This window comes from Nicotiana attenuata, chromosome 8, assembly GCF_001879085.1.
Source record: "Nicotiana attenuata strain UT chromosome 8, NIATTr2, whole genome shotgun sequence".
NCBI lineage: Eukaryota > Viridiplantae > Streptophyta > Magnoliopsida > Solanales > Solanaceae > Nicotiana > Nicotiana attenuata.
In genome coordinates, this window is record NC_031996.1 from 14717400 (window position 1) to 14730143 (window position 12744).

A 12744-nucleotide genomic window follows, 5' to 3' on the forward strand; every position below is an offset into this window, starting at 1 on the left:
CTGAAGCAAACATCATGTATGGTGAGCAAGATCATGAAAGCAAAGAAGACATTTATGGATGCAGGATTCAGCTATGATGATATCATAAAAATGAACAAATGTTCGGTTAAACACATATATCACAGACTGCGAGGAAGATTTGACAAAGTAAGCTGGAGAAGAGTTGTTTGTCATAATACAGGATGCCCCAGGTGAATTTTTGTATTAACTATGATAGCACATGGCAAACTGTACACAAGAGACATACTACAGAGATGGAGAATACAAGTTGATCAAGAATGTGTCTTATGCAAACGAGCTAGTGAAACCATTCAACATCTGTTTTTCGAATGTCCATATGCAAATGCATTGTGGAGTAAACTGTTAGTATGGCAAGGGATCAAAAGACCAGTGTATGGATGGGATGAGGAACTAAGATGGGCTGAGAAGTGGACTAAGAGGAAAAATGCAGCAGCAGAATTATATAAAATGGCATTAACAGCAACTGTGTACTATGTGTGGCAAGAAAGAAATATTCGAATTTTCCAAGCCAAGGCAAGAGGATGGGAGATAATATGCAAGATGATAATACAGGAGATTCACTATCGAAGTAATAAGTATATAGAGAAAATCCTACATAGTTTAGACAGGTATCCAATGTAATAGATAGGAAATATGTAAATAATAGAAAGGTGGTAAGGGGGTGAAGCATAGGAAAGAAGGAAAATATGTAAGGGTTTTTGATTTACTTGTAAATATTTCCATGGTAAATGAATGTTTTAATTACCAAAAAAAAAAAAATTATAATTAAGTGAATAAATGGATATATTTGCATTCATTAATTTGATTTAAATATTAAGTGCCAGTAAAAAATATTTTACCCCATTGTCTTGATCCACATTAATATTAAACGAGTTCAAATCATATTAGCCTCTTTTATTCAGAGTAGTGGGAGTGTTCCTCCCGCAACCAACTCAGGACTTTCACCGCTTCCGCATGAACCGGCTGACGCACCTATTGATATTACTCTTGATAGTGCTACGGTAATTTCAACTTCTGAATTTATTGAATGTGATTATCTATTTACTACTCTCTTTTTTAATCTTATTTAACATCTATTACTATGATATCCTTTTATCAGTATCCCTGTTTCTTAATTAACCATTCTACCAAGTCTTCAACAATATTACAAAGTTTTTGGTTCCATAGGTTTAATTTACCCTTTCAAAATCCTTGGAATCATTTATGCACCTCTACATAATTAGGCTCACGGGTGGAGTCATGATCTGAAGCTTATGGGTTAAGGATCCTAATTTTTTTTAACTTACTGGGTTCTATGTATATTCAATGAATTTCTTACGACAATTATAAGGTTTGAATCAAAACTAGTGGGTTCGCCTAACCCCTAGCCGAAGGGCTGGCTCCGCCCCTTATTAGGCTTCTTCTGGTTCTTTGCTCTTATTTTTCGTCGAAAAATTACACTGTGTATATAGGTAAAATATTATGTTTTAGCGGAATATAATACATATTGAACACCTTTTGTCGGGAATTTTTCACGTCTTTAAAATTTGAACACCTTGGGGAAATTTCTAGCTTCGCCGCTATTTGTGATGCTTGCACAGCGGAGGAACATGGCCAAATTGCAAACTTGTTTCGCAAAATATTTTGTTAAATACTTTTTTCGTTCCAATTTGTGTGATATATATATATATATATATATATATATATATATATATATATATATATATAGTTTAATTCACCATACTGTTTAAGAAAAAACAATAAAGACTTTTGAAATTATCTTAAATATGCCATAATACTTGTGTGGCTATAAAACCTTTTAAGTTTGTGCCCTTAAATATGCCATACTATTGTGTAGCTTATTAAGGATAAAATGGATAGTGCAAAGTTAATTATTTTCAAATATAGAAATATATCATTATTATTGGAAAGGACTAATAAGTAAATGTGCGCCTTACATTCCAGTTTATGTGACATTCTTTATTAATCCGTTCCAAAAAGAATGCCACCTTTTTAATTAAAAACAATTTAACTCGAACTTCCCGTTTTGTTCGTAATGACAAGCTTTTATAGTCATTCAAATGTTACGGTATCTTAAAGATCACAAGTTTCAAAAGTTTAATAGCCATATAACATTCGGCTGCTCCTGTTTGCTTGAGGTATCAATGTTAGTATTCGTTGATTTGGTTTCTTCCATGCCCAGGAATTGAGACAAAAAGAAGAGGCTGCTGCTGCAAGAGGTGTTTTCTTTTTCTCCTTGCGTTAGTCGAATGATCTCTTGTACCCTTTTATGCTTCTTCATTCAATATCAGGGCTATTTCAGTTAGTAACTTTGTAGACATTGAAACTAGGAACTTAAATGGGATATATAGAACCATAAATTTCCAATTAGATATGAAGAAATAGAGCTTATTGACTTTTCCTTTTTGGTTTTCGTTCTATTATATCCATTGTGTCCGTCCAAATTTAATTACATGGTGTAGCCATAAGTAATGCAAATCTTATGACTTTTTTTAATAAGTATTTTGCAAGTTTAAAGGTTACATGGTTCAGATGATTTTTATGCAGTATTTCCAAGTCCCTCTATTCTCTCTGATTTTACAGCAGCCATTGTTCTTGAGGCGAAAAATTGGCCTCCATTCTTCCCAATTATCCATCACGACGTTGCAAATGAAATACCTGTTCATTTGCAAAAGCTGCAATATGCTGCATTTACAGCATTTTTGGGTATGTTATCTTTACCTCACTATATATGTGTTTGGTTCTTCTGCTTTATTTTACAAATGTCATTTTGGCATAACTTATGATGTTAACAGGACTTTCTGCGTGCCTTTTATGGAATATCATAGCTCTCACTATAGCATGGATTAGAGAAGGAGGTTTGTTTAATTCAGTGTGTATGTTCCTCATTTCTGCATGTCATGAAGCATCCTAACTTTTAGTTTTTTTGGCTTTAGATGTAAAGATCTGGTTCCTTTCTATTATCTACTTCATATCGGGTGTTCCAGGAGCGTATGTATTGTGGTATCGTCCTCTTTATCGTGCTTTTAGGTAAATAACTGAACATTTACTTTCAGTACTTGATTGGACATTTTCTGAATGCAATACCCAATGTTATCAAAGGCGTGCTTAAGTCCTGAAGCGAGGCTCAAAACATGTTTAGCGCTTCGCCTCGCTTAGCGGGCACTTTAATATTGTCATCAAGGCTCTAAGGCATACTTTCATTTGCCAATGAGTGTAATCTTGAAAAGACAATACTAAACTATTGATATTTCACTTTATCGTAAATTTTCTTCTATTTCTTTATGAGTACTCTTTCTTTATCCATTTATTTGGTATTCATTTCTTATAGATATTAGTCTTGAACTACACATACATATTTATAGTTTTTCTCCACTTGTGCCTTTCTTCATTAAAGCTCGCGCTTTATTTTGCGCGCTGCGCATAAAGCTTCACAATCCTTAGAGCTTTCTTGCGCTTTTCACCTTTGATAATACAGGCAATACCGCAAATTGTCACTTGAGTTTTGGTCATGTAGCTGAAATATTATAGCTTACAAGGTTGATATTGTGGCTGAAAACTCATTCATTATTTACATCTTGTGTGGGGCTAACACAAATATTTTGACACAGAACTGAGGGTACCATGCAGTTTGCGGGATTTTTCTTGTTTTACAAGGTAATTAAGTTCCCTAGAATTGTTTTTCTTTATCTAAATTGGTGAATGCAAAGATGTCTTATTATATTTTGCTTTTGTGTACAGCTTCATATTATATTCTGCGTCTTTGCTGCTGTTTCACCTCGAGTAGTTTTTGATGGAAAATCACTTACGTAAGTTCGTTTCTTAATCCGTACGACTTGTTGTAACGAGCATTAGTCCTTCTTTTAGCTAATTGCTTATAGATTTCTCTGGATTTTGCTCTAAGTTGTTGCAATTATTATCTGGTTTCATGATCTGAACATTTATAATTTGTTGGAACAGAGGTATTCTACCTACAATAGATCTCATGGGCGATGACGTACTTGTTGGGGTATGTAACATAGTCAACTGGTGTAATGAAGTATAGCATACAAATTATAGGAGTCAGTCTGTTAATATGAATATGCTATTTTCCTCTTTTAGATTTTCTATTTCATCGGTTTTGGGCTGTTTTGTCTTGAATCTGTGCTGAGCATCTTGGTTATAGGTATGATCTCTCTCTTATATATTTGATCTCTACTTACAGTTTATTCTTGTCATACCCGACGTGAATCCGGATTCATCGAGCCAGTGGGTTCAGATACCTAACATCTCGGTTTTCTTGTGATCTCCTTATGCAGTAAGTATATATGTATTTCTGTGGAAGTCGTAAAGGTGTAGAGATGAAGCTCGAAGCTGCTAGAGGGGCTCTGAGAGCAACAATATAATGGTGAAAATGGCTGGTGAAATGTGGTATATATAGAATTTGTTTCATATGTTTGAGTTATCGTAGCAGAGCCTTTTGGAGCAACAGTAAAGTTGTCATTGTATGACTTGTAGGTCACGGGTTGAGCTGTAAGCAGCTACTAGTGCTTGCATTAGGGTAGGTTGTCTACATCACACCTTTTGGATGCGGTCCTTTCTTGTACCCTACGTGAATGCAGAATATTTTGTGCACCGAATTACCTTTTTTTTTATATGTTTGAGTTATCATTTAGGAAAAAAATATAGAAATTTACATCCTGTGTTCGAGCTGGTATTTGGTATAACTACTAGCATCATTTTATTTGATTTCGAGTTGTTTTCAGTGGTCAAAAGTTTAATTAAAAAAGTAGAAATGAAAAATAAAAGAAAGACGGCAGCAACGAGATCAAATATATATTCCAAGCGCGAGGCGGTCAATTCTATTATTTCTGTGATCAAAGGTTGTACAATGGGAAGAATAAATTAGGTTGGGATGGTCAAATTCAACATGATATTTAAAGGGTTTATTGGAATAGCTGGACAATATTGAAAATTACGCTCAATCTCTTAAAAATTATGTCGTTGTTATCCTGTCGATGTCATCATGTTATAATTGGCTTGTTATCGTACTATTGACGGAGTATGTATGATAAGAAGTTACTCCTATTATTTAACTTAAAATTCGATTATTAGATTTACAAAATTAGGCCACAAACTTCTAGATTAAACTAATGCAATTGAATCAGTATTGTTAGAAGATGAAGCTTGGAGAAGAAAGTTCTGTATTCAGAATAGCTCGATTGAGAAGATTTGGAACAATACAACAGACTATATACTAGGGCTGTGCATTTGGATCGGATATCCGAAATCCGATCCGATCCACTCTATTTCGGATTTTTGGATTTCGGATTTCGGATTGGATACGGATTGTGTTTTATAAAATTTTGGATTTTCGGATTGGATTCGGATTGGTATGATCTAAATCCGATCCGATCCGAAATCCGAAACTATATGTACCTATATAAATACTACACTAAAATTTTAGGGTTAGGCTTATTCATTTTTTACACACCCCCTCACTCACTTAGATTTTTCCGCCTCTCTTCTCTTCAGTGAAGACTGAAGAGTCTCAAAGACTCAAAGTCTCAAACTTCTGATTTTACTTTGATTTTTATGTCTCTTTCTTCCGCCTCTCTTCCCTTCTCTTATGTCTTTTATGTCTCTTTCATGTTCTATTTTTCAACTTTTGATTTTACTTTGATTTTTTTTTTTGTTTTGGTAGATGGAAGATGAGACAGAGACACCAAATAAACTTCAAATTGTTGAAAATTTTGGTGAAAGAGACGCTTCAACTGATTCCACAACCAACAACAGTGAATCTCAATATGATTGAATGGTGTTTTAGGAGATGAATGGTGTTTATTCACTCAATTTTTTTGATTCTGATTGAATGGTGCTTTAGGAGATGAATTGTTTTTTCTGATTGAATGGTGTTTTAGGAGATGAATGGTCCTAAGTCCTAACCAGCAATTTTGTGACAATCCGATCCGACAATCCGAAAAATTATCCGATCCAAAGTTTAAAATCCGATCCGATCCAATGTTAATTCGGATCGGATTCGGATTGCCCTTTTCAGAATCCGAAATCCGAAATCCGAATCCGAAATATGCTAAATCCGATCCAATCCGATCCGTGCACAGCCCTACTATATACACCTCTTAACTAACAATTAGTTACTAACTAACTAAAATAACTCTAACACCCCTAACTTTTTACTATGTACAGTTAAGTTCCCATATCTTATACATTTAACTACATATTCCAATACTCCCCCTCAAGCTGAACGGTGTAAAATGTTTAACACACCAAGCTTGCTAAGTAGAAACTGATGCTGAGGTGATGCCAATCCTTTAGTGAGAATGTCTGCTTGTTGATGTTGTGTAGATACATATTGTGTTTGCAGTATCCCTTGCTTGAGCTTCTCCCTGATGAAATGACAATCTATTTCAATATGCTTTGTTCGTTCATGAAAGATGGGATTAGCAGCTATTTGAATTGCTGCCTTACTATTTGAGAATAAGAGAACTGGTTGGTGAATTGGTGTCCCTAGTTCTACAAACAGTCCCCTCAACCACACAATCTCAGCTATTGCAGATGCCATGCTTCTGTATTCAGCTTCAGCACTGCTGCAAGAGACTGTGTGTTGCTTCTTAGACCTCCAAGAGATTAAATAATCTCCAAACTTAACAAGGTAACCACTGACTGACCTTCGACTCATTGGGCATGCTGCCCAGTCTGAGTCACAGAATCCAACCAAAGCATCTGCTTGTTGCCTTCGCATGATCACTCCTATTCCTGGCTCCTGTTTGAGATAACTCACTACACGAGTAGCAGCATCCATGTGAGATCTTTTTGGAGCTTGCATGAACTGACTTAAGACTTGTACTGTATAGCTAATGTCTGGCCTAGTGACTGTGAGATACAAAAGTTTGCCAATCAATTTCTGGTAATATGTGGCATCTATCAAAGGGCCAAGGCCTTGACTCCCAATTACCTTATCATACTCAATAGAAGTTACTTTCTGATTGAGTTCTAGAGGTGTAACAACATGTTTAGCACCACTTAACCCCATTTCTGAAATAAGTTCTAGAGTATAGTTTCTTTGATTGAGAAGAATCCCCTTCTTAGACCTCAAGACATCAATCCCAAGAAAATATCTTAACTCACCTATCAACAGTCTGCAAACCTTGTTCTCCCCCTGTCTTTGAAAACCTTGTGGTAGGTCCATGTAAACTTCCTCTTCTAAGTCTCCTTGTAGGAAAGAATTAAAGACATCCATTTGATAGAGAGACCAGTCTTTGGAGGCAGCAAATGCAATGACTGATCGTACTGTTACCATCTTTGCAACAGGTGAAAAAGTCTCATGATAATCTAGCCCTTCTTGTTGATTATATCCTTTGGCAACAAGTCCAGCTTTAAACCTCTCCATTGGCTTTGTACTTGATTTTATAGACCTATTTTGATCCTATAGAAGATTTCCCAGGTGGCAGGTCCACCACAACCCAGGTCTTGTTATCCTCTAAAGCTTCAATCTCTTGTTTCATGGCTTGTATCCATCTGTCATCTTTCACTGCTTCCCTGAAATTATGTGGTTCTGTGATTGTTGAGAAAGCCATGATGTAATCCCTGTATTTCTGTGTGGTATTGTCATAAGATGGGAAGTTTGATATAGGATAAGGACATTGTGAATTCTTCTTTCCACCTACTAGATAATCCTGCATCCAAATAGGAGGGATCTTTGTTCTTGTTGACTGCCTAATAAGAGGAGGAGCTGTAGGTGCCATGGAAAGTTCAGCTGGGACCACTTCATTTGATATCTGTGATTCTGTATTTCCTGGTGAATCTGCATGATCAGCTATATCTGTGGTGTCTGCTTGTTCTTCTACATCACCACTGTTGTCATCTGCATCATGAGTTGTATCTGGACTTGTGTGATTGAATTACATGCTTGTTGAATTTGAGGGTTCTGCATCCATTGGGATCTTCTCCTCCATTTGCATTGTTTCAAAGACATCATCTATGTGACTTGGGAATTGATTATTGGGCATAGATTGTTGGTGCTGTGAAATAAGAAAGGGAAATGTTGAATTCCCTAAATATGACATCCCTGCTCACAAAGAAAGAGTTAGTCTTTCTGTCAAACAGTCTATTATTTCTGTGATCAAAGGTTGTACAATGGGAATAAATTAGGTTGGGATGGTCAAATTCAACATGATATTTAAAGGGTTTATTGGAATAGCCGGACAATATTGAAAATTACACTCATCTCTTAAAACTTATATCATTGCTATCATGCCGATGTCATCATATGTTATTATTGGCTTGTTATCGTACTATTAATGGAGTATGTATGATAACACGTTATTATCTAACTTAAAATTCGATTATTAGATTTACAAAATTAGGCCACAAACAACTAGATTAAACTAATGCAATTGAATCAGTATTGATGAAAGATAGTGTAATATCAAAATAATAATAACATGAGAAAGAAAATCTTAGTGATTAATCTTCAATGGACGAAAGCGAACGAACAATGGAGACGATTAAGAAAGCTATAGCGATAATTTCAGTATAATATCATGTAGTATAATCAGAATTTGTTACGACGTTGGGAAAGGAGAAATATTTATAGGGTAACCTAATTGTAAAGTTCCCTGAGATTAATTTCTCCTATAAGTTATAGACGTTACAAGTAATAACGATGAATCTCGCCTGTTACGCTAGCTGAATCGTAGTTGCAGGACGTGGTTAATGGAGAATCCCGTATATCTAGGAATTCGTTGGTCCCGGAGAAGGTACCTATTCGGATAGGTTGCCCCGGAACGACTTTGTTCCGTACGGATAAGGCGATCTTGGTATCGCCCCTTGATCTTCAATCTTCGATCTAAGTGACTTCGGTTGATTTGGAGCTAACTAGGAAATACTTGCCGTATACCGACTCCTGTACCAACCATGTCAGGTACATTTTTTACCGATACAATTATAACAGGTTAATAATGACCTAAAAAATTTATCAATACACAGCTAAGTTAAATAAATTGTTGGATATAAAAATGTGTTTCATGAGTGTCATTATTTTTCCCTCGTTTTCAATTTCTTTTTTCTTGTGAAATATGCCTCCTCCATGTGTTGCCTCCGGTTTAACCTTCTCTTCTACTATAGACTGAACGTACATACTAACACAATTCAGACTTTTTTTATTTGCAAAGGTAGAGATTGTAAACTTAACTCACAATTCCATAAGCACAGAGCACTAACCATTTTTATCAAAGCTCTCATATAAATTTTTATCATTTTTTTCCTCCTTTTCCACTGACCAAACTTGCAAAGAGAAAAGCAAAAGAAATAGAGCAATATAAGTATTTCTTTTTTTTTTTTTTGGCTTGAACCATTTGGTATTCGAAATTGACTGACCCTATTAATTTAGATTCACACCGGATAGACCCATTTGCAAATAAAAGCGTCCCCTGCCAAGAATTGTTCAATCTTAATACTCAAACTCGAACTCTCTAATTAAGATTAATGAAACTATACATTCCACCATTCTCGCTCTAATGGAAAAAAGAAAACAAAAATAGGTAGGAAAAAAAAGAAGAAGAGAAAGAAAGAAGAAAAGTAGGGATGACATTTCTATAAAAAAATTTGGGTTTCTCATTCGATATCCGTTATACATTTTGAATCCCGATTAACTTAAATTTGTGTCGAAAGAAAGTGATTTTATTTTCAAAGCTCAAATCAAAAAAAATATTTAATTAACGATAAAAAATACTTATCATCCCACTGTAATTTTTTGGTGTACCACATTACAATAATTTGAACTACAAGTATTTTACAAGAAACACAAATTCATGTTATGTGTCTCTCCTCTTTTAGCTGCATTTTCTCTGTGTCTAACTGTTACAGCTTGTTTGGATGGTCGTTACCTATTGTATTGTATCGTATTATTACTTTAAATACAATGTTTGTTTTGAATGCTACAAAAATTTTTGTTGTATCGTATCGTTAAATCCGTCGTTACGTAACGACGAAATGTGCCATTTTATGTAACGACCGATTTGATGTGGTCGCGACCTTGGCTTTTTCTCTCAATCTCACCCTTCATTATTATTAAATAATTTTATTTTATCATTCACCCTATCTTTTTATATACTGTATCATAATTTTTCTTTATAATATTACAAGTTTATTCATCGTGCGTGATATACAACAAAACAATACAATCCATCCAAACATTATATTCATCAAATGATATATCAGTACAGTTAATCTCCACCAAAAATTTCAGTACCATTCAAACCCCAAATATAAAAGTCGTCTTCAGTACTATATTCATAGCTGACCAACCCCCAACCCCCCCCCCCCCCTCCCCGGAAACCAAACCAAATGTTTTATGCAGCAAAGACTCTCTCTCTCTGGAACGGTAGAATTCCTCAGCCCTCAAATTTTGAATTATTTTTCCAAGACTTTTCCATTCTTCCTTCTTTACTAAGCTTTTTTCAGCTATTTTGACTATATTCAGATCTCAGCTAATTGCTTCTTCCTCTTTCTCTCCTCTGAATTTCTTTGAGACCAGTAACAAAACACTTTTGCTAAAATGGGTAGCCGTTATGATCGCAATCCTTTTGCTGAAGAAGAAGAAGTTAACCCCTTTGCTGTATGCTCCTTTCTCTTTCTCTCTCCTTTTAGTCTGTCGCAATTAGAATAATACCTTTCTGTGGATTGTTTTATACTAAAACTCTTTCTTTCTTAAACTCAGAGTCGAGTCAAATATCATCACATGAATTCTGATGGTTTATTATTTATTTCTGAAATTGTGATGCTCCTTTTTTTTTTAATTGGGGGGGGGGGGGGGGGGAGGAGGAGGAGGGGAGGGGGAACATAATTCATGTATGTGGTGCTAAAGTTGAAGTCTTTTTGCTGATGGGTGTGAATTTAGTGATCTCTTGATAGTGTAATGCTTGGATTTGACTTAGGCTGAATTGGGTATTTGAGGTTTCAATCTTGTTTGTGCAATGATGTAAGTGTATTTGGAGGTTAGCCCCTTTTGATCACGCCCAACTATGCCTTATAAAAAGGACCAAGCGGTCGCTGCAAATATAATCCGGTTTACAAGTCCGGAGTCGAATCCCACAGAGAACTAAGGTTTAGCTACAGTTGTTCACTATCAACCAAGAAGAAAGCTTGAACAATTCCTAAACTTATAGATATTAAGATTCTTGTGTTTAACTAATTAACTAATAAATTAAAATAGTAAATTAACAACTAACGATACTGAGGGTTAGAGAAAAGATTAAGGAGGTCTAGAGTTATGATTTCCCCAATTGTCGGAATACTTCCCGCTATGTCTTCTATAATTTCGCCTAAGTATTCTCTACCGATCATGAGCACTCATATTACCGTAAATCTCTCCCGAGTAATTACGACAATTTACTAGACGCACTCTCCCGAGCTACGCTAGCTGGCTTTTAATACAACTCACTTCAGATCGCACCCAAGACTTCGTTATCCCTAATTCCGCCTTTAAACCCTCGGTTATTGATCCCTCATATACTCTGGGAGTGGTGTTGTTCAACAATTACCTAAATATGCACTCTCTCCCGAGTTATGCATACTAAATAGGCACAGCTAATTGAGAGCTCTTCAACCAACCACAATATAAACGTAGTTGAACAAATAGAGAAAAGCTATGGCTCAATTATATAAAAACATAACAAGAATTTATCCTACAAAAGGTTCTATCAAAACTCTAGATAACAAATTAGCTATTCATAATAGTATGTAAAAGTACAATACTAAAAGTCATAACCAACAATGAAAAATAGGAAGAGGAAGGAAAAACTCGTAGAAGAATTCTCCGCCTTGCTCCCAATGTGTTCTTGCCTCCTTAGGTCGAATCTATGTCCAAAATATGTCCCATCTTCTTCAAAATAGGTTTAGGACCCCTTTTATACAAGTTGGAATAGTGTAGGGCCGAAATAAACTTGTCCCGGGCGAAATAGGACTTCTTTGACGCCTGGAGGGGCGCGACCGCGGTCAAAACGCGGTAGGACCGCGGCCAGACAAGCTCTCTGATTTCTGCCGCGGTCAGTTCCGCGGTCGCGGTTTCGACCGCGTTTTTCACCCTGTTCCGTTTGGAATTTGGAAAAACGTAAAACATGAAAGTTGTAGCCCTTTGAATTAGCTTTTCAACCATATATTGTGGAGCCCAAATGGAGTTCTGAGCAAAAAGTTATGTCTATTTTACTAGACAGTGCGCAATATGCCTCCTCAAGTCTTCGTTCGTACTTAATTATCAAATTTGACCCCCGAACACGATCCCGGCTTAATTCCTTGAGCTTTTACTCAGACTTCAAAGCTTCAAAGCTTCAAATCACTTAAATTCATTCCATGACATCTATATAGCTCGGAATCACACCTACAAGGCATAAAACATACAATTAGTGCAAAACACTAGCGATTAAAGCGCAAACTCAATTAAAGTGCAGTAAATTCTAGTGTAATAAGCGACTAAAATATGCAATTATAGCCTATCATCACCTTTGCCGTATATCATTTATGTTTTATGGTTTATTTCTGAAAATTATGATGGTCCCTTTTGGGGTTGGGGGGGGGGGGGGTAGGTTTGTTCCTGGAGTGGGGGGTCTATAATTTATTGTATGTGGAACGTAAAGACTCTAAATTTAATTCCTCGTAGTGGGTACGGTAATTAGTACGTCGGTAGTTTTCTTTGTAGTTTGTACTCTTATCTCTAATTAGTAG

General features: G+C 35.8%; 2 protein-coding genes across 3 annotated transcripts in view; both read left to right on the forward strand.

The window, feature by feature from the left end:
* LOC109231510 (secretory carrier-associated membrane protein 2-like) lies at positions 211 to 4699 on the forward strand. Its single transcript, XM_019397171.1, has 11 exons — positions 211 to 534; positions 924 to 1022; positions 2204 to 2240; positions 2569 to 2727; positions 2817 to 2879; positions 2958 to 3051; positions 3633 to 3678; positions 3763 to 3830; positions 3982 to 4030; positions 4123 to 4186; positions 4320 to 4699. The coding sequence occupies exons 1-11, from the start codon at positions 211 to 213 to the stop codon at positions 4349 to 4351; spliced, it is 1035 nt and encodes a 344-aa protein (XP_019252716.1). The 3' UTR covers positions 4352 to 4699.
* Positions 10341 to 12744, forward strand: part of LOC109230962 (secretory carrier-associated membrane protein 2-like) — a 9192-nt gene continuing 6788 nt past the window's right edge. Inside the window, exons 1-2 of one of the 2 annotated variants that reach the window (XM_019396465.1) lie at positions 10341 to 10405; positions 10559 to 10639. In XM_019396465.1, coding sequence (XP_019252010.1) covers positions 10580 to 10639 — 60 coding nt within the window. In that variant the 5' untranslated portion in view covers positions 10341 to 10405; positions 10559 to 10579. The other variant, XM_019396464.1, reaches the window with a different exon arrangement.

What these genes read in the sequence shown, in the direction of transcription:
- LOC109231510 (XM_019397171.1), top strand. Translation starts at nt 211, where the DNA reads ATGATAGCACATGGCAAACTGTACACAAGAGACATACTACAGAGATGG. An exon ending in TTTGATGGAAAATCACTTAC is followed by an intron (nt 3,831 to 3,981) that starts GTAAGTTCGTTT and finishes TTGTTGGAACAG; the next exon opens with AGGTATTCTACCTACAATAG. An exon ending in GCTGAGCATCTTGGTTATAG is followed by an intron (nt 4,187 to 4,319) that starts GTATGATCTCTC and finishes CTCCTTATGCAG; the next exon opens with TAAGTATATATGTATTTCTG.